The sequence below is a fragment of the Engraulis encrasicolus genome, chromosome 1 (assembly GCF_034702125.1).
Source record: "Engraulis encrasicolus isolate BLACKSEA-1 chromosome 1, IST_EnEncr_1.0, whole genome shotgun sequence".
Lineage (NCBI taxonomy): Eukaryota > Metazoa > Chordata > Actinopteri > Clupeiformes > Engraulidae > Engraulis > Engraulis encrasicolus.
In genome coordinates this window covers 5,950,363-5,976,742 of record NC_085857.1, presented here as the reverse complement: position 1 = coordinate 5,976,742, position 26,380 = coordinate 5,950,363, and the positions used below count along the sequence as shown (strand labels likewise).

The window sequence follows — 26,380 nt, the reverse complement described above, 5'->3', positions numbered from 1 at the left end:
CAAAGTGGTCCTCGGTCTGAAAAAGTTTGAGAAACACTGGTTTAGATCTAGTTAAATCGAAGGTCCATTCAAAGTGCTCTGTCTTGTGCGCACTTTAAATATTCTAGTCTAGTAGTTTAACATTTCTACTGATCTTCCATGCCCCTGCTTTTTAAAGCATGACATAGACTTCTCCTATAGTGTAGGCCTGAATATGCTAGTTGTAACTAACTGGTTTGTTAATGGACTAGTGCACTGTTTTGAGTTGTTGACTTGTCCCTTTTCTGAGTTGTTTTCAAAGTTGTAGAGCCCCCCTCACCTTTTTTGACGTTTGTTGCTGTCTCCATTATTTGGTTTTTGTCTCTCTCAATTGGCTTTACAATGGCCATTAAAGGATATAGTGGAGAGGAAGATCCCTCTGTTGGATCGCAACGTTGCCTTATGTTAAAATGAAATAAAGTATTTTTAGAGTTAATACACAGTGTGCAGCGCTTCATCACACTACCCACTACCTTTTGTCTGGCACCTGGACAACTACTTGTGGATGTTAGCACCCTACCTCTAAACATTAAAGGATATATCCAAACATGTTCTTAAACTGGGCCTGGGTGCAGTTTAAACCTGCAACCCCCTCTGAATATAAGACCACCTCCCTAACCTTTAGGCCAGGTGTGGGGAACCTATGTCTCGAGTAGAGATGCACCGGATCCTGATCATCCTGCCGGATAGCGGATCCACTGCTTAAGATCCTGCCGGATCCGGAACCGGATACCGGATCCTACGAAAGGGTTGAAACACATAGCCTACTCACACACGTGGGCCCTTTTTATTACGTTGGCTCAAACTATTTTTTAGACTCATTGGCTTACTGCCACACTGCCTGCACTGGCCACTCCCAAAGTTCTTTCACTCCACGCAGCAATTGGGGTTGTGAAAGACTGATTGAAAAACCTAGGCTAGAGATGCACCAGATCCTGATTTTTAGGTAACTGCCGGATACCGGATCCACTGCTTAAGATCCTGCCGGATCCGGATCCTGTGAAAAACCCTATTATCCTGCCGGATCCGGATCCTGTGAAAAACCCTATTATCCTGCCGGATCCGGAACCGGATCTTGGATCCCGTACATCTCTAGTCCCGAGGGCCATTTGCGGCCCTTGAAGCCGTTTTATCCGGCCACATAATTTTAATGTTATGCAGCATCATATGATCATATCACATCATATGAGCATCATAAATGAATAATTTTTAAAAAGGATCTTTCGATTTTTGCTCTTGATAGTTCTGCTTGTCTTGTGTTCCTTTCCCCCCCGCCGGTGGTAGGACATGCTATTGTGGCAGAGGAGATGAAACTCAAGGTTAATGTCAACCAACCTGATGTTCCAAGACGAGTGTGACCAGCGCAGTGAATCTCCTGTGCAGATGGTGGTGGGGGTGAGTGACCAGGCCAGCTCTAGTCAATTTGGTGCCCTAGGCCAGTGTTTCCCAACCTTTTTTTACTCGCGTACTCCCTAAGCCTTTTTGTTGTACCATGAGAACCCCCTATCCCATGCTCTCTATGTATATTCCTTTATCCCAGTATGACTATACTCCATTCAATTGTCATTATCACATTTTTCCGCGTACCCCCTGAGGTGTGTTTGCATACCCCTAGTGGTACACGTACCCCTGGTTGGGAAACACTGCCCTAGGCGGGCCGGGCACCCCATTTCCTTTTTGGACAATTAGAAATTGGCATCTGTAAACATACCATTACCGTGGTACATCTTATCAAGCACATGTGACGGAGGTCATCTTGCACCTGTTCACCCCCCTCGGGGATCGAACGTGCGACCTCGTCAACTACAACGGCCCGGCAATGGGAGACACAGTATGATACCGCTGGGCCACAAAGATATTTCCTATAAAACATAATAGTTCATAAAGGCTGTAACAGACTTCACCTTACAATAGGGGTGGTACGGTTCAAAAAATTCACGGTTCGGTTCATATCACGGTGTCAAGGTCACGGTTTTCGGTTCTCTACGGTTCTTTTTTTCTTTTTAGTTCATGATAAATGGTGCACTGGGAATCTTAACCTGCGCTTGCACTTAAACTGTCATCAGCTGATGTGCGCTGTCTGAGCGTTCTAAATGCCCTCTGTAAATTGGCTAATAGAATCAGACTCATCACTAAATATCCTACATAGGGTTTGTATAGGCTTATAATGTGAAAATGGTGAGATTTTAATTGTGTTATCCTCTGATTGATCTCATACGCTAATGTTTTAATCAGAAAGACTGGATAAGATACTCCTAGAATCTGTTTTACATATTTTTCTGAGCAGTACATGAATTGCGGTTTGCCATGGATTGCACGGTTCGGTTCGGTATGGGTGTGAATTGTACGGTTTCGGTTTTCGGTGCGGTTTGTGCCATCCCTAACATACAAGTGTATCTTCTTTTGAGAGCACTGACCAAAATTTTATAAAACTGAAAAATGAGAAAAGGTTGCACCATGCATAGGTTCTTTATTATTACACAGACACGTTTCGACGTTCTGCCATCTTCATGTATTCCATATATTTATGGAAAATGTCGGTTACACCAATTGACACAAACCTGTTACAATTGGTGCAACCACTATTTTCTGTGTGAATATTTTGATTTTAATGACAGTTTATTCTGTCAAGCAACATAAACCTTTAATTTTTTATGTGAGGTTCTCTTTTAAACTTGCTGGCAAAACGAAAAAATGTCGACAACATGTCGACAACAACAACAACAACAACAACAACAACAACAACAAAATTCCTGGTTCAACCCCATGGCTTCGTGGACTTGTGGACTCGTACCTGAACAGATGTGTCAACTAGGAGGTGGCAAGTTCGCGACCCGGAGGGGGACGGACTGCGCGGGAATACCTCGGTTACACTGGTGCCGTTGACCCGGGATGGGAGGAGTGTGGTTTAGGGGTTGCCTGATTATCATAGACTTGCAATCGAGATTCGTACAATCGTAGAAGCAGCGCCGCCGAAGGTGTTGCGTCACTAGGAGGGCGCAGCCTGGCTAGTTTAGGGGGGTGAGTGTAATGGAGGCCAACTAGCAGAGTGTGTGTGGCGTGGGACGTCAGTAAACATCATACCGTTTCGATAGTGCAGGGCTATCAGACTGGTCCTTAAGTCCAGCGGTATCATGTTATTACTGTATTACTCTACTCATTGCATGTTTTGGGCTGTGTAAAATACAGTCCCTTAGCATGCCAAACTGGCCATATGATACTGGAAGGACTAGTCCACAAGAAATTATTTTTCTGCTCAATATTTAGGCCTAGACTACAACTGTAATTACCTCCACCAAGGTCGCGTTGGTTTGTCTGTCTGTCTGTCTGTTTGTTTGTTTGTTAGTTTGTCAGCAGCAGGGCTTGACAATAACGTTTGTGCTTGCTGGCCATTGTGGCTAGTGGTTTTCTCGAGATACTAGCCATTCAGCTATTCTACTAGAATTGCAGGGACTCCACAAAAACAAGGCAGAAAGACCATGGGCGTAACATAGTGAAATGTATCAAGCAGCTTCCTTGGCAGAAGTCTGCACTCTCTGAGTGCATCTAGTTATGGAAATGTGACCTCCAAGATATGTTCATGATATTGACATTGCCTCTTTTTGTGACTAATAAATCGGCACCCTCACTCTCCCTTACAATGGACTGATCCAGAGCTGATCAACTGTGTGGTGGAAAAGGGATTCTCCACCAGGGCTTGACCTAGCCTCGCGTGTGCACCATCCTACATACTTCCATCAACAGATTGACTCCACTACGGAATGAAATGGTAGTATTATGGGATGGTCAGGACCAGGCTAGGCTTGACCCTGTCCGAGAGCAGGTTGAGCTGAAAGACAGGGGGGGTGAGGGCGTTATATTCCTGTGAGAGAAGGAACCCTTTTTTAGCAGAGACGCACCAACTGCAAGGTGATATAATGTATTTTATTTGAATATGTTTTTGTTCGTTTGTCCACATCAACAGCAGGTTGTGAGGTATGTTAATACATCCTTAGGAGGCGATCACGGGCACAGAAGTCACACACACACGCACACGCACACGCACACACACAGACACACACACACACAGACAGACACACACACACACACACCAGTCCAGAATTCCATAAAAATAAACTCGATTTACATTTTTGTACACATACAAATAAATTAAGCATCAACATAATTTACTTAAAGGGACACTGTGCAGGAAATGGTCAAAAAAGGTACTGCAACTATGCTGCTAATTGAAACTGGGCTGCCTATTGCCAAATTTGATCTTTACATGAAAGTTTAAGTAATAAACAAATATTTTCTGGTATGGTCCAAGTTCAGTCGTTTTTGCAGCTAAAAATGGCTATTTTTGGTAACTCAAAATGGCGGACCATGGAGAAGATCCCGCTTTGATGAAATGAAAAATGCCCCCTTTTTATGAAAAATGCATTTTTTCCAGTCATAATGAATACTTAGAATTTGATGCTGGTGGTAAGTATTCATGAAAAAGGTAACATTAGTGAATGGGCAGCATGAATTCTGGAAATAAACAACTAAAAATCTCACACAGTACACCTTTTAAGGTTTCATTTTTGCATGTTTGTTCAGTATTGTAACTTGAGTCAAAATATCTAATTTGTGTCAGTCACTGAAGTAAACAAAAATATTCAGTTACCTTGTCATTTTGTGTAACTGTTCCAGGTTGTGTGTGTGCGTGTGTGTGTGTGTGTGTGTGTGTGTGTGTGTGTGTGTGTGTGTGTGTGTGTGTGTGTGTGTGTGTGTGTGTGTGTGTGTGTGTGTGTGTGTGCAAGCATGTGTCTTTCACAGTCAGTTCAACAAAGAACACTGGGTTTCTTGTTTGCAGGTGATTGACCAGCGCAGCGCACGCATACGTGTACTGTGTATGTGTGTGTGTGTGTGTGTGTGCGTGTGCATAACACAGGCAAGTAATCTTCAATGCCATGTAGTGTAGTTGTTTAGAGAATAATACACGGTTGCTGTTTGTTCCGCTCGGCCGCCTTCTGTATCTGGTCCAGGATGACATGGCTGCTCCTCCTCACGTTCTCCGCTGCCAGGTCCGCCAGATGCTGCACCTTGCGCGGCTCGCGGTACGGCATCTGGAAGGTGCGGTACTCTTTTCGCTTCTCCTCAATGGTGGCAGTGTCTGAAAAATAAGACGGGGTAACACTTTAGAATAAGGTTCTTCTAATAAGCGTTTATAGTTACTAGGAGAAGGGCGATAGCAAAGAGGTTGGATAAGAAGAGTTCAGATGCAAAACCCCTTAACTCCATTTCTGAAGTACTGCACTTCTATATTTTTAGAGAACCCGGTTGTTGGTTTGGTTTAAATGTATGTACTTGATAATACATATAAATAGTTATATTACATGAATAAAATAAAAAAGTATGCAATTTTGATAACTTTGTATTAAATAAAAATGAATTAAGATTCATTTCTGAAAAGGCACTTGGGGGGGTTTTGCATCTGAACTCTTCATATATAATAAGAGGAATCGAAACACGGCCACTCAATGCAAAAGCATATGCTCAAAATTTGGTCTCCTAAGGGGGCTTTGTCCTTCCTTCTTCTTCTCTTTTCGTGGTGTTTGCACAAGACGTGCGCTACCGCCATCTACAGCACTAAGGGGACTCCATTTATTATCTACCTCAAGACTCCGAAGGTCTCCTAATCGAAGGTCTCCTAAAGGGGGCGTTCACCCGACATAAAGTGGATACCGGAAAAGAACCCGCCTGCTTTATCTTACTCTCATATACGATTCTCTGGCGATAGTATAGAGTAGGGTAGAACTTTTTTTTATTATGAATCCCGAATGAAATTGTGGTATCTGTGATCTTGCATGAATACACAAATACAAACAGACACAAAGACCTAATTTGCATTATTGCACATTGCAGTACACACACACACACACACACACACACACACACACACACACACACACACACACACACACACACACACACACACACACAGGTCAGCAGCAGTGATTGAAAATGAAAAGTGTGCAGACGAATAGTCCAAACGCCAAACAAATGTTCACTAATCACTCATTTCTTTTCAATGGTGCTTTTGTCTAGAAGATTGGAACAAGGAGAAATGAAGATGGTAAAATGATAACAAAGATGAAAACATTGGAGAAGAAGACTGTTCACACCTAGAATGGGGACAATAAGACATACTAATGGTTACAAATAAAACTATAACTTTATCACGTCTAATCAATAGTGAGTTTGCTGAGGAGGTTGAAACCAGGTAAGTGAAGATGGTAAAATAACAGCAAAGATTACATACAGCTCCAGGCCTTTTTATTAGAATACCATGAAAAAGTTTATTTATTTCCATAATTCCATCAATAATGTTAACCCCTTAATGCACGCCTCACATCCAGTGGCACGCAGTAATAGTCATTGCAAAGTTAACTACCATAGTACTACAATACTATGACAGTGCACTGGGCCTTTAGTAATGCATTACGACTTGGTCATTACCATACTGGTAACAGCTAATTTACGATGCCGTGTCTTAAAGGGCAACTCCTGTCAATTTCAATGTGCTGTTATATTGCTCACGCTACCCTTGACTTTTCAGTAGCCAGTGATGCCGCAGTTTTTGGCTCAGCCCTTTCCGAGATATGAGCTATTCTAATGGGGGCAACTTTTGTTTACATTTCAAAAAAACATTTTTATTTATTCCCAAAAACATCCAAAAGGTTGTGCAACATCAGCAGACAGCTAGCAAACAGCGATACCTTTTGGGAAAATATTTGGAGTAGGCCTATGTTCATTTTTTTTAAAAATGTAAACAAAAGTTGCCCCCATTAGAATAGCTCATATCTCGGAAAGGGCTGGGCCAAAAACTGCGGCGTCACCAGCTACTGACAAGTCAAGGGTAGCGTGAGCAATACAACAGCACATTGAAATTGGCAGGAGTTGCCCTTTAAGGGGTTAACTACCTAGTACTACACTACTATGACAGTGCACTGGGCCTTTAGTAATACATTACGACTTGGTCATTGCCATTCTGGTAACAGCTACTTTATGATGCCGTGTCTTAAGGGGTTAAACTGTCATGGATTGTAGATTCATGGCCCAGTTTTTTAACTATTCCAATCATTATTTTTTTTCTTTTTATATACGTTGGCCTTCCAGCTCAAAAAACCCATGAATTGGGGAATTCGCATTATTAGAATATTGTTATAAAATCACATTTTTCTTCATCAAAATTCGGGTCACATTAAATCAGTTGAAATTTGGTACTTTTTACATAACATGCAATGGTCAATACTTGGTTAGGACATTCTCTGTCTTCATAATGGCCATGATGCGTTTAACATTGAAGTCAATGGCAAAAACAGTGCATGGGAGTTATGGAAGCCCAGATATCCTTGATGCTTTGCTGTCAGCTGTTCTCGTTTGTTGACCTGGTGCCCCACACTTCCCTCTTCAATATACCCTGTAGATTTCCATGCCACGTTTTGGTGTTAACTCACCAGTTTAATTCTAACTCAACAGAAATTAAACCCCATTCATTTTCAATGGGGTTTCATTTCTGGTTATTTAGAATTAAACTGGTGAGTTAGCGCCAAAACGTGGCATGTAAATCTACAGGGTATATTGAAGAGTGAAGTGTGGGGTACCAGGTCAACAAACAAGAACAGCTGACAGCAAAGCATCAAGGATATCTGGGCTTCCATAACTCCCATGCACTGTTTTTGCCATTGACTTCAATGTTAAACGCATCATGGCCATTATGAAGACAGAAAATGTCCTAACCAAGTATTGACCATTGCATGTTATGTAGAAAGTACCAAATTTCAACTGATTTAATGTGACCCGAATTTTGATGAAGAAAAACGTGATTTTATAACAATATTCTAATAATGCGAATTCCCCAATTCATGGGTTTTTTGAGCTGGAAGGCCAACGTATATAAAAAGAAAAAAAATAATGATTGGAATAGTTAAAAAACTGGGCCATGAATCTACAATCCATGACAGTTTAACATTATTGATGGAATTATGGAAATTAATCAACTTTTTCATGCTATTCTAATAAAAAGGCCTGGAGCTGTATATAGTGGTGTGGATTGGCACTGCCCTCACGATCCGATTCGATCACGATTCGGGAGGTAGCGATCCGATTCGATTCTATGCGATTCGATCCGATCCGATTCAATTCTACAATGCATTGCAATGCATTACATTTCTACTGAAAGCAAAGCAAATGTTTCATCAGTCATGATGAGGCAATACAAGTAGTCAGATACTGAGCAACAATTTATTGGCTGTTTTCTGGATCAGTCTGGATCAGTCTTGCAATGCTATGATGGCCGAATCGACCATTATTAACTAACTAACATATACTGTGCTATACTTCACCATACTAACATAACTAATTCTACTCACCTTGTAGCAGTTAGTTTTTAGCCTCTTTCCTTAGTCTTAGTCTCTATTTAGCCTCTAATGCAGGGATGTCAAACTCAAATTGACTGAGGGCCAAAATTGGAATATGGAATAAAGTCGCGGGCCGAACTCGGGCCCACTCATACTTCTGAGACACACCACATTTTCTGTTCAAGTCTTGGTACACTGTAATACACATTTTAAATTATCTCATGGGCCGAATAAAATTACTCCGCAGGCTAGACTTGTCCCCCGGGCCTGAGTTTGACACCCCTGCTCTAATGTCTTTCCCTAAGCCACTGCTTTTAACACCTCTTATGTACCTAATATCCTTATGTACTTAATTTGCTTTTTAACATCCTTTTTAAATTCTTTGCTTCATCCTTGTGTTGGACGTGTTGCAACTGTACACTGCGCCTAGATGTCTTGCTTATTATCCAATATGCCTTGTTACGTTATTATTTAATGTTGCTTCTGTTACCTTGTGTTGGACAATGCTGTCAGTGTTGCAACTACACACTGCACCTTGATGTCTTGTTTAATTTCGGCTACTTTTTAATGCATCGTCTTCTTCTTTACTCTCATTCTCCTAACAGCAATTTTCTCGCTCATCCTTGGTATTCCCTCGTACAGGATTTCATTGGTTACATGTGCACCATCGCTGATGTTAAGCACTGCACGCACCCATCAAGGGATTTCATTTCTCTAGGGTTGGCTTCAGGGTCCAGCATTCACTGCCATAGAGGAGAACAGACTCTACTGTCGCGTTGAAGAGGACAGCCATGGACGAGTCATAAACATGATTTCAATGTCATAAACGTTTTATGGTCATGAAAAGTTGTTTGGGCTGTCTTTACCATAAACAAATGCCACAGCAGCCATAACATGTTCATGACATTGGCGTTATGTTAATGACACATGCATGACTGTGTTCTTTTGACACTGTTATGACACTGCTGTTTCATATGTAGGCCTATGACGCTGGCTTCAAGTAAAGTGTTAACAAAAAAGACTATAAAAAAGCCCCACATTTTAAATAGGCCTACCGGTGGAGTAAAACAATGACAAGATTATTATAATAAGATTCAATGAAATAAATAACAATAAATAACAATAAATACCCACCTTTGCAGTTTCCCCTGTTGAAGAGAGGAATGTGGATGACCGTCGGTTTGCCCTTCTCCTCAAAAACGTACCAGGGCTTTGGGCAGGCTTCATTCAAGCCGCTCAGATTTATGGTTGGGAAAGGCCGTTTGTTCATAGCAGCGTACTCCATGGCTCCCTTCAGTGTCTATGGCAGATGTGGAGACATCAATGCATTACGATGGTTGTCAAACTTCATTTCATTTCATTTTTCATTTTATTTGTCCTGCGAGATTTTTGTGCAAAGAAACTTTACTTGACTTGCAAAGCTTTCGGCAGCCGGATGAAGATATATATTTCATATATATATATATATATATATATATATATATATATATATATACACTACCGGTCAAAAGTTTGGGGTCACCACACTTTCCTCCCACAATACTTCTTTCTGACAGTTTAACTTATTCCTATTCAATTTCAGTTCTGGTATAAAATCAGTGCATAGAGTTATTGTTCCCTGAAATTAATGCATGCAACAAACAAGCAATTTGATATTGGAAAAAGTAACTGTTCAATGGATATACAATGCATAAAATAGACCAAAATGTATCACTAACTTTTGACTAATCAAAGTGTACCTTTACTAATGTAGTGTCTAGGCAGGTGTACTAATGAAAGTCACACCTTTGGCATTAATAAGGGCCAGTTGCGGTTCTACAAATTCATTCCCGGGATGAGATGAGGTCCAGAATTGCCCAATGAGCTCTTTGAGCCCCATGCATGCAAAAGTGGATGTCTCCTCCTGTCGATCCATACAATGCCGGATGATATACATATCATTTCAAAGAGGAGAATCTACACTTTCCAACGATGTATGGCACTGGCTTGCACACTCAAACATGGCTGAGACAATGGATCGTGCATTAATAAGTAGGTTCATTCTGATGGCTAGAAAATCATGCAGCTGCTTTGACTTGAATTTGTGGGCGAGGTGGCAACTCAACAAATGTCATACACCTACCATTGGAAAGGGCAGACACTGCGCTTTCCAATAGTTCCATTGATTATCTGATAAACCAAAGACATTTCTGTAGAAAAATGGACTAAAACAAGCATTTCTACGTAATAAATGGGTGAAAAAGCTTGGTTAGATTTCACTCTTCTGTCCAGTTTAACCAATTGTATGGGTAATAAAACCTTTTTCCACGTGTGGCTGTTCAGTACTTTCCATTATTCCATTTCAAGCTATTTAAAAGATGTCTGCGACTTGAATTGCAAAACAATAACTGGTAAAATGAAGGTGACCCCAAACTTTTGAACGGTAGTGTGTGTGTATATATATATATATGTTTATTATTTTTTATATTTTTTATTTCATCTATTGTATTTATTTTTTGTTTTACCTGGAAAGGTTGGTCCTCACTGAAGTCAAAGGAGACGATGATGTCAACGGCACGTCCTTCCCTCAGCACGGGCGGGTAGGCGGAGTTCAGGTACAGACCTGCGTCTATCAAGTGCATCATGTCCCTCTCACACATGTCCTTTGGCACCCTGGAATCTGCACACAGGCATAATATAATATAATATAATATAATATAATATAATATAATATAATATAATATAATATAATATAATATAATATAATATAATATAACATAACATAACATAACATAACATATAATATAATATAATGTAACATAATATAATATAATATAATATAATATAATATAATATAATATAATATAATATAATATAATATAATATAATATAATATAATGTAATATAATATAATACTATCAATTGCATCATCTCCCTCCCACACATGTCCTTTGGCACCCTGGAATCTGCACACAGCAGGCAATTTGGTTGTGTGCAGTGTGCAGTGAACACTTGTGCTGTGGAGTGCTACTAGGTGATAGGACTAGCCTGATAAACCCGCCTAAATGTGAGACCGGAGTAATTTAGTCTGGCCCCAATGAACGATACCTCCAAAGATTGTTGATGCGAACAACCTGTTGTTTTTTCAAACCATGTCGGCACTCTGACCAATCGGTGATCTTTGCCGTTCATGTGCTTTCCCAATGGTGTTGCAAGGTTCGGCGTCACTCCCTCAAAACCCTGCCCGCTTTAATTCAAAACAAATCGCTGCGTTGTGATTGTTTTTCCCAGACTCAGGGCACAGCGTTCAAAACGTTCTCAGATCCGAGGCCAGACCCACTCGTTAGCTGAAAAAATTCGGCGTCCAGCGGGTGGCGCTGGTTTACCAGGCTATGATAGGACCTCTGAACAGTCATTTCCAATAATAAAATGCAAAAGTAAAACATGGTGGATACACCGTTTTGCAAATAAACTCTTCAATATTTTCAGTAGGTTGTTTCCAGAATAATTTGCACCCAGAATTCACAAATTTCATCCATTTTGTGAATATATGAATATATTAGCGACATGTTGATACGTTACCTCGTAAGTTGTAGAGAAAGTTGTCCGTGTTTCCAAACTGCCAGCTGTAAGCTAACTGCAAAATCTTTGTGATGACCCAAAGTCCTGATAGAGAAGAAACAAATCAATAAGAAGTTAGTTCAAGTGCATCTGATACAACACTGTTAGGAGTTCACAAACCACTGGACAACATAAGCATAATAGTTGAAAGATGTTTTTAAAAATGCACTTTGAACACATTCATGTTCATGCAGAGATTTTTGGGTAAGCTTGTTGCCACCAAAATGGTAATGACCAGGGCAGGAATTTCGCGAGGGCCATGAGGGCCATGGCCCTCGTGCCCTCCCACTTTGGCCTTGTGCCCTTGAAAAAAAAATCTGCCATAAGGCCACAGTGGCCTTGATGCCCTCTCTGACGCCCAATTAATTAAAAAGCATTAAAATGCATGAAATTGCATCTAAGAAACAGAAATCTTATTGGGGGAGGACCCCCAAACCCCCAAGCCAAAATCATGTCCTCCTTTTTGCTGGCACGAACATGGTCACACCACCCTTTACACAGTCTTGTATTTTGCACATCATTTGCTCTGAATTAAAACCAGCCGGCCTGATGAATACTGGTCACATTTCAATTTGATTGCTATATAAAAAGAAGACAATCCGCACACTTCTATTTTTGTGCAAAGAAGCTTTACTTGACTTGCAAGCTTTGACTGCTATAAAAAAAGTGTTTTTTTAATATATGGCCTTGGTGCCCTGGCTTTTGGCCTTTGTGCCCTTAAAATGATGCAATTCCAGGCCTGGTAATGTCCAATAATGTTCCATAAGGCACTGCTCAAAGCAACATGTCCATAACTACCGGGACACTGTGTGAGATTTTTAGTTGTTTATTTCCAGAATTCATGCTTCCCATTCACTAATGTTACCTTTTTCATGAATACTTATCACCACCATCAAATTCCAAGTATTCATTATGACTGGAAAAATAGCACTTTTCATTCATAAAAAGGGGGATCTTCTCCATGGTCCGCCATTTTGAATTTCCAGAAATAGCCATTTTTAGCAGCGAAAATGACTGTACTTGGGCCATACTAAAAAATATGAGTTTATTATTTAGCACAAATATATACAGTATACCCACTTCAAAAAATGCTCAAATATACAGTGCCTTCAAAAAGTCTACACACCCCTCTTCAAATGTCAGGTTTTTGTGATGTAAAAAAATGACAGAAAGACGAATAAATTCACAGCTTTTTCCACCTTCAATCTAAACTATTAACCTGTACGATGCAATTGAGAAACAAGCATAAAGCTTTAAATGGAAACAATAGAAAATACAAAACATCAATTAACATGGTTGCATAAATATACACACCCTTAAATTAATACTTAGTTGCAGCACCTTTGGCTTGTCTGGGCCATTCCAAAACCTCAATATTATTCTAGTGAAGCCATTCTTTAGTAGATTTAGGCGTGTGCTTAGAGAAATTGTCGTTCTGAAAGATTTGTTCCTCTGCATCTTCACCTTTATAACAGGGGGCCGAAGATTTTGTGCCACTACCACGGCCCCTGTGGAAATGTTCATAATTCCCTCCTCCCTAATGAAGGCCCCAGTTACAGCTGAAGAAAAACAGCACAAAAGAACAATGCTGCCACCACCATACTTCACGTTAGGTATGGTGCTATTGCGGTGATGTTTTGTGCCAAAAATACCTTTTGGAATTATGTCCAAAATGTTCAACCTCAGTTTCACCTGACCATAACAAATCTTCCCACATGCATTTGGGAGATTACAGAAGTATTTTTTGAGAAATTTACCTCACCAAGATTGAACTTTTTGGTCATAATTCAAAAGGGTATGTTTGGCGCAAAACATCACCGCAATAACACCATACCTAACATGAAGTATGGTGGTGGCAGCATTGTTCTTTTGTGCTGTTTTTCTTCAGCTGTAACTGGGGCCTTCATTAGGGAGGAGGGAATTATGAAACTTTTCACAGGGGCCGTGGTAGTGGCACAAAACCTTCGCCCCCCTGGTAGAAAGGTGAAGATGCAGAGGAGCTAATCTTTCAGAACGACAATTTCTCCAAGCACACGCCTAAGTCTACAAAAGCATGGCTTCACTAGAATAAGATTGAGGTTTTGGAATAGCCCAGACAAGCCAAAGGTGCTGCAACTAAGTATTAATTTAAGGGTGTGTATATTTATGCAACCATGTTAACTGAGGTTTTTTATTTTCTATTGTTTCCCTTTAAAGCTTCATGCTTGTTTCTCAATTGCATTGTACAGGTTAATAGTTTAGATTGAAGGTGGAAAAAGCTGTGAATTTATTTGTCTTTCTGTCATTTTTTTACATCACAAAAACCTGACATTTGAGGAGGGGTGTGTAGACTTTTTGAAGGCACTGTACAGTATACCCACCATAAAAAAGTAGACTACACCACTGGTCATAATGACAATGGGAGTTGGAGTTTTCCCAATTGGGCTTTCAAAGCGATTCTTACCGTCGAGATTCGGGTTTCCCGAGCGGGCCCGGCTGTCCACCATTTGCAGCTTCAGGGACTCGGCCAGTTCATCCAAGATGAGTTTCAGACACTCCCTCTTCTCCTCAGTGCTCATCACAGTCCAGGCTGTGGTCTCCATCTCAATTAGTGTCTTGCTGATCAGTCCAAAGTCATCTACATTGACAAGTTCAAGTTCAAGTTCAAGTTTCAATTTTATTGTCCCCAAAAGGGGCAATTAAGTGTGCAGCAAGTCAACAACATATAGACAACAGATAACAGGACAAACCATAAAGTGCAGGGTTTAAAACATGACCATAAATAGAGTTAAAAGTAGCATAAGAAACATCATAATAAATAAAACAAAATAAAAATGTAGACAGACAGAGGGTTTGGTGGTAGTAGTAGTAGTAGTAGTAGTACAGTGTCGGACGGTAGTATCAGTAGTAGTAGTAGTAAATGTATTGTCCCCTGTGGGGGAAATCTCTTCTGGTAAATGGAGCACAAGACATGAAAACAAACATTATGTACACAAGTACGGTATTTGCTTGTTGGTGTTATTAGTAGTGTTGCACCGATACCGATACCAGTATCGGTGGATCGGCACTAAAATGGTGGTATCGGCGAGTACCAACAAATAGGGCACCGATACCATTTACAGATGCTTGTATGACACTTTAACAGCCTTGAAATTAATTATTTCATAGAGGTATTTAAAAAGTATAAAAGGTTTTGCTGGATTCACTCTGTATTAGTATTTTTCCTGTTTCAAAAAGGTAGGCAGCAGCCTGACAAAGCCATGCAATGATTTTACATCCAAGTATTATGCACTACAGCCCTTCATATATATATATATTTCAAATAGGGTGGTATCGGTATCGGTATCGGTATCGGTATGGTATCAGTATCGGCCGATACTGCACAGCCAGGTATCGGGTATCGGTATCAGGGCCAAAAAATGGTATCGGTGCAACACTAGTTATTAGTGAGTCTAATACAACACTTTCTTCAGTTCCTCCAATTCCTTTCAAAGCTCAGCTAATTTACAGTTTCATCTCATAGTTCAAGTAACAGAACTTGACATTTAAGGTTTGAGAACTGAACGGTCCTGCCACATAGCCTTGTAGGCCTATGCCTGACTAGATGTGACTAGATAAAAATCCCGTCTGAACTCGCTTGTATCATACAGCAAAAAGCTGTATATGCTGCATTGTACTTAAATGTAGAGTAAACTATGTAGCATTGGGGCTAGAGTAGGTATTGAAAAGAGTAATTTTCTTGGAATACTTTGGAAATTCATTGTGTTGGACGATACTCCTGAAAAAGATAGCCTAACATTTCTAAACGGGCAGCACACATTCTGGAAGTACACTACTGAATACATGACAAACCGGCAGCCATGGATCAATGACTAGATCAGTGTTTCCCAACCTTTTTTGTCCTGCGTACCCCCTTAGCAACTTTTTCATATGATGAGTACCCCCTCGCCCTCATTCAGGCTCTGTTCCTCTATCCCAATGTGACTACACTCAATATATTTGTTATTATTACATTTTTCCGCGTACCCCTTGAGATGTGCTCGCGTACCCCTAGTGGTACACGTACCCCTGGTTGGGAAACACTGGACTAGAGTGCTGGTCTTTAGATCAGAGGGTTGCAGGTTCAAATCCCACCCTTATCAGCACCGTCATCCATGGCTGAAGTGCCCTTGAGCAAGCCAACTAATCCCACATTGCTCCAGGGTCTGGAACCAGTACCCTGTACTGTACCTAAAATAACTGTAAGTCGCTTTGGATTAAAAAAAAGTGTCAGCTAAGTGTAATGTAATGTAATATAATGACATAGGTTCTTTACCTTTAAGTTGAGACTTCAGCTTCTCCAGGACTCCATGGCTAGCCTCCATGTCATCGAAGTCGTCCACCAGCTCCATGAGAAACATCAGAGCCTGCTGCATGCCTGTGAGAAACCACACATACAGTACGATGTGATATTGAAATACATGCAAATGCGATCTCGAAAATAGAATTGTTATGAATTATGAATTTATAAAGAAGACAATGGACAATAGGCTATGGTACCTCGCTTTGCCACGGAAAGACTTATCGATGACCCTGTCAGACGATAAACAGTAAGACTTCAGCTTATTTTGTGTTCATAACACAGATAAGTAGTTGAGAAACTGCATTGCAAACAACAAAGTAGCAAACTTATAGCAACTATGGTTTCGAGAAATGCACCCCTGGGTAGTACTAGTAGAAGTAGAAGTAGTTGGCTTAGTAGTAGTAGCAGCAGTAGTAGTACAGTAGTAGTAGCAGTAGCAGTAGTAGTAGTAGTAGTAGTAGTAGTAGTAGTAGTAGTAGTAGTAGTAGTAGTAGTAGTAGTAGTAGTAGTAGTAGTAGGCTAGTGGTAGTAGTAGTAGTAGTAGTAGTAGTAGTAGTAGTAGCAGTAATACAGCAGTAGCAGTAGCAGCAGTAGCAGCAGTAGTAGTACAGTAGTAGTAGTAGTAGCAGTAGCAGTGGTAGTAGTAGTAGTAGTAGTGGTAGTAGTAGTAGTAGTAGTAGTAGTAGTAGTAGTAGTAGTAGTAGTAGTAGTAGTAGTAGTAGTAATAGTAGTAGTAATAGTAGTAGTAGTAATAGTAGTAGTAGTAGTATGGTAGTAGTAGTAGTAGTGGAGTAGTGGAGTTGGGGGCAGTAGTAGTAGTAGTAGTACAGTAGTAGTAGTACAGTAGTAGTACAGTAGTAGTACAGTAGTAGTAGTAGTAGTAGTAGTAGTAGTAGTAGTAGTAGTAGTAGTAGTAGTAGTAGTAGTAGTAGTAGTAGTAGTAGTGGTAGTAGTAGTAGTAGTAGTAGTAGTGGTAGTAGTAGTAATAGTAGTAGAGGTAGTAGTAGTAGTAGTAGTAGTAGTAGTAGGTAGTAGTAGTAGTAGTAGTAGTAGTAGTAGTAGTAGTAGTAGTAGTAGTAGTAGTAGTAGTAGTAGTAGTAGTAGTAGTAGTGGTAGTAGTGATAGTAGTAGTAGTAGTAGTAGTGATAGTAGTAGTAGTAGTAGTAGTAGTAGTAGTAGTAGTAGTAGTAGTAGTAGTAGTAGTGATAGTAGTAGTAGTAGTAGTAGTAGTAGTAGTAGTAGTAGTAGTAGTAGTAGTAGTAGTGATAGTAGTGATAGTAGTAGTAGTAGTAGTAGTAGTAGTGATAGTAGTAGTAGTAGTAGTAGTAGTAGTAGTAGTAGTAGTAGTAGTAGTAGTAGTAGTAGTGATAGTAGTAGTAGTAGTAGTAGTAGTGATAGTAGTAGTAGTAGTAGTAGTAGTAGTAGTAGTAGTAGCAGTAGTAGTAGTAGTAGTGATAGTAGTAGTAGTAGTAGTAGTAGTAGTAGTAGTAGTAGTAGTAGTAGTAGTAGTGATAGTAGTAGTAGTAGTAGTGATAGTAGTAGTAGTAGTAGTAGTGGTAGTGGTGGTAGTAGTAGTAGTAGTAGTAGTAGTAGTACAGTAGTAGTAGTAGTAGTAGTAGTAGTAGTAGTAGTAGTAGTAGTAGTAGTAGTAGTAGTAGTAGTAGTAGCAGTAGCAGTAGCAGTAGTAGTAGCAGTAATACAGCAGTAGCAGTAGCAGCAGTAGCAGCAGTAGTAGTAGTAGTAGCAGTAGCAGTAGCAGCAGTAGTAGTAGTAGGCTGGTAGTAGTAGTGGCTGTAATAACACATACCTGGGAAGAATTGATGAACCCAGTTCTTAATGATGCCCAGGAACATTTTCCAGTCACCTTGCATAGAAGCCAGGACACTACCACATATACCTGTGAAAACACACATCAGTTTGGTTTTGATGTTTGACGGTTTTGATGTCTTCACTTCTTGTACATGATTTTGTTCTCTTCACTTCTTGTGCATCGATATTGTTTTATACCTGAAAAGTGCGTGCGTGCGTGCGTATGCACGTGCGTGTGTGTATGGGTGTTTGTGTGTGTGTCTGCCTGTGACGTGCGTCTGTCCGTGCATGTGTGTGTGTATAAAACAAATCACCTTGTAACTCAACCATGTCCATGTGTGTGTGTATAAAACAAATCACCTTGTAACTCCACCATGTCCATGGGTTTCCTCTCGGGCTGCAGTGTTACGTGTCCGGCATCAAAGTGCTGCTTCAGCAGGGAGGTCTTGATGAACGCTCCAGGGCAGGTGAAGCCGGCCTGATCAGGGCTCAGCTCAAACCACAGATCTGCAGGTTAATTAAGGGACACTGTGTGAGATTTTTAGTTGTTTATTTCCAGAATTCATGCTGCCCATTCACTAATGTTACCTTTTTCATGAATGCTTACCACCAGCATCAAATTCGAAGTATTCATTATGACTGGAAAAATTGCACTTTTCATACATGAAAAGGGGGATCTTTTCCATGGTCCGCCATTTTTAACTGCAAAAATTACTGTACTTGGACCATACTAGAACATATTAGTTTATTACTTTGTAAACTTTCATGTAAAGATCAAATTTGGCAATTGGCAGCCCAGTTTCAATGAGCAGCATAGTTGCGGTACCTTTTTGACCATTTCCTGCACAGTGTCCCTTTAAGGTTAGTGAGATGAGTTGTCCCCCATGGGGGAATTGTATTTGTCAGTCAAATCTAGGTGCATTTCTCAAAGCAAAGTTGTTAGCCAGTTAGCAACTTGGGTAGTTGCGCCAATGGGAAATTGCACTGTGAACGACAAGGTGGCTAACCTAGTTAGCAACTATGGTTTCGAGAAATGCACCCCAGCTTTGTAACGTGCCCAACTCAACAAAAATAAAGAGAAAAAAAAACCGGGCGCTCATTCCGTGAGAAATATTCAAAGGAAGAGAAGACAGTTCTCCTGGTTGGTTGTACTTTATTGGCCTTCACGTAGTTGGCAGAAATCGCTGGCAGAAAACCTGAACCTAGCCTGATTATCATCGATGTTCAAATCTCTTTGAGACTTGGTCTGAGACTTGGTCTGAGCAAGAGCATAACAATTATTAACATTTCCCAAACGGCATGGTTGACCCGCCTCCCTTGGTTTACTTATGGTTGTTTGCTTCCCGACACAGTGAAAGGAGTTCCTGTATTTTCCGGAGCTCAGAAAGTACTTGCATTGCTCTTGACCTGACTAGTTGCAATGCCGAAGGTGTTGCGTCACTAGGAGGACACGGCCTGGCTAACCTGAACCTGCATGAACAAACCTTTTTCTTTCTGCTCAAATCGCCGTCTTTCAATTGCACTATAGATCTGGTATGGATTGGTGGCATCGATGTCTTCGCCGCTCTCTTCTGACAGGGTCCTGGGCTCCAGCTGATGCAACAAAAACAAAATCAAATGCAGTAAAAAAAAAAAAAAAAACAACTACACAGGGCCAATATGTTGAAATATGAACATTTCTACCATTGTTATCTTGACGTATACTTGGGTCAAAGACGTCCAACATGTCCTTCAGTGCAACGGATACTTTTGCTTACTGTAAATGCAAGAAAAGAGATTTTTAAAAAATATATATATATTTTTTTTGCTTGGCTTTCATGCATTCACTTTTCAAAAAAATGTTTTGAAATGTCATGTTTTTTCACAGTTACAGTAAGCAAAAGCATCTGTTTTTCGCACTGAAGGACAGTATCATGTTGGACGTCTTTGACCCACTTACCATCGCCCCTTTGCTGAAGCAGACCACCACGCCCCAGAAGTCGGAGAGCGAGAGATGCCCCTGCTCGTCCCTCTGTCGGAGCCACTGCACGCACTCGGAAAACGTGCTGCTCTGCCCCTCGGACATGGCCTGCAGGGCCCTCTCCACTGCCGCACCTGCGTTTCTAGACCATTGGGGGTCGCCGTAGAGGGATGCCATGGCCCTGGGAAGGCAAAAAAAAAAGAATAAATCAAACGTGATTAGTTGAGGTCTATTTGAGTTGAGATCTATTTTTGATTAAATGGTGTTTTTCTCGAAGTCACCAATTTTTCACGTGTAAGTTCCTCTTAGAATGTTCAGGTTTCCGCAGAGAACCTCCATCCTTCCTCCACAGTGTCAAACAGAAGGTTTGTTTTCTGTAGTAGTAATACGATATTAAAGATGGACCGATGGGCCACCTTTTTAAAGGTACACTGTGCAGGAAATGGTCAAAAAAAGGTACTGCAACTATGCTGCTCATTGAAACTGGGCTGCCTATTGCCAAATTTGATCTTTACATGAAAGTTTTCTAAGTAATAAACAAATATTTTCTAGTATGGTCCAGGTAGAGTCATTTTTGCAGCTATGTGCAGCCAGACACCCCGGCCAGGTAGAGGAAGGTCTAGCCCAGTGTTTCTCAACTGGTGGGTCGTGACCCAAAAGTGGGTCGCGGAGGGGTCATGGGTGGGTCGCGGAGCCGTGGTGTAAAAAAAAAAAAAAAATCATAATTTAAAAAAATCATCCAACTTTTCCTGCAACAATTTATTTTTATTTTGATAGGCGATTGAACGTATGTCATCTGTCGTCATAGATAAAATCAGAATGTTTATGTGAGATAGTAGCGTGCAACCAGTCATTCGAGTATCGCAAAAAAAAAATTGGGTCGCGACCGAATGAGACTGGAAAATGGTTGGTCCCAAGACTGTTCCAGTTGAGAAACACTGGTCTAGCCCATCATCAGTGTTCCCAGTTCCCAGTTCCCAGTTTCTCACCATGTAGAGCCAGACACCCCGGCCAGACAAGGGACAAACGTTTCGGGTCTAGCACATCATCAGTGATCCCAGATCCCAGTTCCCAGTTCCCAGTTCCCAGTTTCTCACCATGTGGACCCAGACACCCCGGCCAGGTAGAGGAAGGCGTCCAGGATGTTCTCCTCCGCCAGCTGCCGCAGGGTGCCCAGCAGGGCCACGTCCGCCCTCTGCCCCCCGCCAGAGCCCAGGAGGGCCACACGAGGGGGGGCACTCTGGGGGGAGGAGGAGAGGGGGGGGGGTAGAGAATGTTAGTCCCAAAGTTAGTCCCAAACTCACAATGTCCGCCCTCTGCCCCCCGCCAGAGCCCAGCAAGGAGGAGGAGGAGCACTGTGGGGGGGGGGGTGTTACATTATTTAACCGGATCACACCACACACTCGATTAAAAGGGTGCCAGACATAAACAAGAACTGTGCAAAATAGAAAAAAATGTCTGCACAGTGCACACTTAACCCATTTTAGCCTAAGCCCTTTTTTGGAAAAGGTGCCCTCTCCCTATTAAAACCTAAATATCTCAGCCTCCGAAGCACATAAAAACTTGAAATAAGTTGCGTTTAAAAGCTAGAACCTTCATTTTGCACTTTGAACGTGTTCATTCAGCTCCAACATGCCCACATTTTTAATAAAACAGCTCAAATCTCAAGAACCTTAATTCAGCGTACATGTCGCAGCAGGACACAATGGGTTATCCAGATCACACCGCACTGAAAAGGTGCTAAACATAAACAAGAACTGTGCAAAATACAAAGAAAAATGCACACTTAAATCCTCTTTGTGTTCTTTTTAATCAGCCAAGCTTTTGGGTTTTTCATTTTTTTTTTATTCTGTTTCTGATGCTGCCTGCTTATGATGATGGTCTATTAGAATATGATACAATGATGATGGTGATGATTATGATGATGAGGAGGAGGAGGAAGAGGAGGATTACCATTTAGCATTTTATTCATAAACAAATACAATAGGCCTAAATCAATAAGTAATGTGGTCATGCTACAATAATTGAATTAAAACATCATCATCATCATCATCAACATCATCATCATCATAATCATCATCCTTGTCGTCACCACCATTTTGTCATCTCCTAATAGACCAGTTGTCAACATTGAAATACATTGCATCCCACACGTCTTCTGTCATTCACGATATTAACTTAAATGTGCAACTTGTTCATCTTTAACGAAAACCAGCGAAAAAGAAACTAAAAGGCACTTACACTTTTGCAGTGGATGTCATGACTGCGCAGACAGCTGTCTATGACTTTAAGCCTCTCCTGGACGAAGCTTTTCTCCTCATTGCAGAGGTCATGACTGGAGCGAGAGGTGCAGAGTTGTATAGTGATGAAGTATAACTAGCTACTTACAGCAAGTACTCTACTTAAAGGAGCACTGCCAATTTCAACATGCTGTTGTATTGCTCATGCTACCGTTGACTTGTCAGTACCCGGCGATGCTGCATTTTAAAAAAATCTTAACATAGGCCTACTCTAAAAAAAATTCCCAAAAGGTATCGCTGTTTGCTAGTTGTCTGCTGATGTTGCATAACATTTTGGATGTTTTTGGGAATAAATCAAAATGTTTTTTTGAAATGTAAACAAACACCTACCCCCATTACAATGACTAGGATCTCGGAAAAGGCCAGAGAGAGAGAGAAAAAAAAATCTCAGGTACTGACAAGTCCAGGGGCCTCATTTATCATCAGTTCGTAGAATGCCTTCTAAATTGTGTCCTACGAGTGAAATATAGAATGGTCGCAAGTATAGAAAAATCGGCATTTATCAAACGTGCGTTGGCTGCTCCTACGCTGTAAAATAGCACACTGTCATACTACATTCAAAGCAAACGGTAGCTTGCACGGTCAATATTATTTGCAATTTCGTGTTTCTTCCACTCGCACGCATGGTCTGAGGTGTGCGTAAATTTAGGCACATTTCTACGTTCAAGTACATGTTCATAAATCCCACACCTTGCTCAGGAATGATCGCACGCACGCTTTACGCACAGATCTGTGCCTAAGAACGCTTGATAAATGAGGCCCCAGGTTAGTGTGAGCATTACAAAGTTCTGCATGTTGAAATTGGCTTAAGTTATCCTTTAAGTAGGCCATACTAAAATGCAGTACCTGTACTTTATTGGAGTATTTCTTTTCCTGAATATGACATATGACAAGTAACATTGATATCTATAAATCCTTGGTGTAATGTACACATACCTGACCACTACATCCATGTCTGTAGATCAGCTGGAGGGGAATCTAAAGGAAACAGGAAGATAAACAACAAGTCGTGAAAAAGTAATAAACTGCTCAACATAGAAAGGACTTCAATGTAAATGGCAATTTGCACAAAAGTTTCTCCTCATCATGACCTAAACATGTTTTCACATAAGAAGTCTAAATGAAATCCTAAGAGTTACACACCTTCAAGGACATGGTTCAGTGATAAACCCACAGGAAGTGATAAACCTGCTAAGTGATAGCCCACATCTTTCATTTAGCTAACAACACCAAAACTCCAGGCTCTTCTATTAGGTGATTTATTACTGGTTAAGTGAAAGGTGCACTGGTGGCCAGAGTAGGTATTGCAGCTGTACTGCTCAGTGAAACTGTGCTTGTGCTGCCTATTGCCAAATTTGATCTTGTCATGAATATTTATTACAAAGCAATAAACTGATATTTTCTAAAGAACAGAAAGTTTTTTTAGGTAAAAACGTCTATTTCTGGAAATTCAAAATGGCGGACATGGAAAAGATTCACCTTCTTATGTATGAAAAGTGCCATTTTCCCTGCCATAATGAATACTGAGAATTAGATTGTGGTGGTAAATATTCGTGAAAAACGTAACATTTGTGAATGGGCAGCAGGAATTCTGGAATAAACTGCAAATAAACTTCTTTTCTCAGACAGGACAGTGAAGGGCTGGCAAAGGACCCGGACCGGGAATCGAACCCAGGTCGGCCGCGTCTGGCCCGGCCGCATAGTAGACTAGTGCCATACCATATCAGCCACGGTAGGGCCAGGGCACTTTTTAATCTAGTTTCCCACTGAGCCAGATTCTTGGAATGCCCGGCTGGAATTGTTCTTGAGTTTGCTCGACACATGAGTCATGTTAAGGTGTGATGAGTCGTTAAGGTTGTTACTCCTTTGCGAAGCGGAAAAGGGAGGGGGTTGGAAATATATATCGCCTTAATTTCCTGGCATGCCCTGCTCAACCAGACAAGCGACAACATTTTGTTTTCTTTTGAGGAACGAAACAAGCATAAGTCCAGTTGCATGGATAAGATGAGCTAGTTGAATGAGAACCTACAGAAGGTCCAGAAAATAAAACCTTTAAAACTGCTCTTACGTGCTGATTAACAAACAAAAAGAACAAAAAGCTCATGACTCATTATCACATGATTCATTCACAATTTTGATAACATGGGCGTAGCGTAACAGGTGATTATTATTCACGCAAGTCACCAACTATTCTCATAAGCAATTTTGATAACATGGGCGTAGCGTAGGCTAAGTGATTATTATTATTCAAACAAGTCACCAACTATTCTCATCAGCCTTTATCTTCATTCGCATGCCTATTATTTTTAATTTATTTTTTATTTTTTTACTTGAATTGTCATGCCATGCTCTCACTATTGGGGATATGGTGACAAAAAAAAAAACAAAAAAACAATTCATGACACAAAATTTTATGAGAGTAACATGACTGTAAAAGCACATTTTGAACAAAATTACATTAAGATATAAAAAGGCAATATTGGCTCTATGCCTAAACTTGGCCTAGCAAAGTTTGCTATCCAGGTCCAGAGCAAAAGAGGACTGAAACCAGACCGGCTGTATGCGCTAAAACAGTGTTTCTCAACTGGTGGGTCGGGACCCAAAAGTGGGTCGCAGAGGGGTCATCAGGGGGTCGCAGAGCTGTGGTGTAAAAATGTATAGTTCCCACTTTTACTAAATTGAGGCAAAATGCAGTAATGAATAAATTACTGCCATGACGAGGTACTCTTACTAGATAAACATATTGTATTGTATTGTTATACTTGTGATAATTACAATAAATTGACCAGCTTCTGACAACGTAATAACAAACTGGGTCACAAAGTAATGTCCATAGAAAAGTGTGGGTCCCGAGATGATTCCAGTTAAGAACCACTGCTCTAAAACATTATTATTTTTTTAGATCTAGAATGTTACTGTTGAATTGCAAAGCCAAGCTGATTGAATTCCCATTCCCATTCAAAGAGTCGATCATACTGCTGTCAGCTGATTGTACAACAAGTATACAAGTCTCCTGGTTACACAAACAGGTTACCTGTGTTGGAAGGGAACTGTGTCTCTTTTTTACTTTTTCACTTTTGTTTTGACATCTCTGGACTATGCAATGTTATGCAGCTTCCACATGACATATGACAGGTTTTGTAAAGCAGTCTTAGAAATTCCATTCCATTTATAATACAATTAACCCCTTAGTGCAGAGCCTATGATATAACCTTACTGTCACCAAAATTTAAATGGTTATGTCTGTTATTTAAAGCTCTTAGTAATGTCATATCAATATTGTTATAATGTAGTTGAGCATTTTCAGCCAACAGTGAATAGGCCGGCCAACGACCCCATCTGCACTAAGAGGCTACGTTACAGGCCTACTTTCAGGGAACCTAGTGAAGGTGTGGTCCGTTATAAAGGTGGTCGCCTTCAATATAGGCCTAAAGTGCAGGGTCCTGGTTTTTGTTCATAGTATGACCCTTGGAGGACTTCATACAATTTTAAGTGGCCCTTCAAATTAAAAAAGTTCCTCACCCCTGGTGTAGTGGGTCCAAATAGTTCCTCTTACCGTATTCTAGGCAGCAAGATCTCAGCCGTGACTCCTCTCAGCTTCTCCTGGTGGCAATAGTATGTTTGTGAGTGAAGTCCCGTAGGTATCCCGTCCTTGATTTGGCAATCACGTCAGGTAATTCTCCACCTATAATGTAGTCTGTTTAACTTCACGACAAGGTGATCATAGACGTTGATAGCGATATCTGTCACCCAGGTGATATGCTTCCACTATAAGAGGTCCCTTCAATGTGTCCTTTTGATGCAGTTGTGTGTCTGGAAACCGTGATAAGGGAGGATAAGCACCTGTACAAGTACCTGGTGAGTTATCAGAGGAACTCCTCCCACTGTTTCCCTGTCATTGGATGCTGTGTATTCAGATGGTAGGGGAGGGAAGGTGTGGGTCAGAGGTGGTGAGTCTCTGCCACAGTGAAGCATATAGGGAGGG

At 40.8% G+C, this 26,380-nt stretch overlaps 1 protein-coding gene across 1 annotated transcript; it reads right to left on the bottom strand.

Moving 5' to 3' along the window:
- Positions 1–3,945: 3,945 nt before the first annotated feature.
- LOC134446528 (cytosolic phospholipase A2 gamma-like) lies at positions 3,946–26,189 on the bottom strand. Its single transcript, XM_063195895.1, has 15 exons — positions 25,952–26,189; positions 23,332–23,373; positions 22,337–22,430; positions 21,193–21,335; positions 20,075–20,276; positions 19,620–19,728; positions 18,496–18,642; positions 18,134–18,223; positions 16,524–16,556; positions 16,300–16,401; positions 14,449–14,622; positions 11,967–12,050; positions 10,910–11,064; positions 9,540–9,705; positions 3,946–5,155 (listed from the first exon to the last, which is right to left on the bottom strand). The coding sequence occupies exons 2-15, from the start codon at positions 23,346–23,348 to the stop codon at positions 4,968–4,970; spliced, it is 1,704 nt and encodes a 567-aa protein (XP_063051965.1). The 5' UTR covers positions 23,349–23,373; positions 25,952–26,189; the 3' UTR covers positions 3,946–4,967.
- Between the last annotated feature and the right edge of the window lie 191 nt (positions 26,190–26,380).

Bases quoted from the DNA above. Each gene is read 5' to 3' on its own strand.
- LOC134446528 (XM_063195895.1), bottom strand. The intron at 18,224-18,495 runs GTGATTTGTTTT...GTGTTTTCACAG, and splicing joins GGACATGGTGGAGTTACAAG to GTATATGTGGTAGTGTCCTG. The intron at 12,051-14,448 runs GTAAGAATCGCT...CTTCTCTATCAG, and splicing joins GGGAAACCCGAATCTCGACG to GACTTTGGGTCATCACAAAG.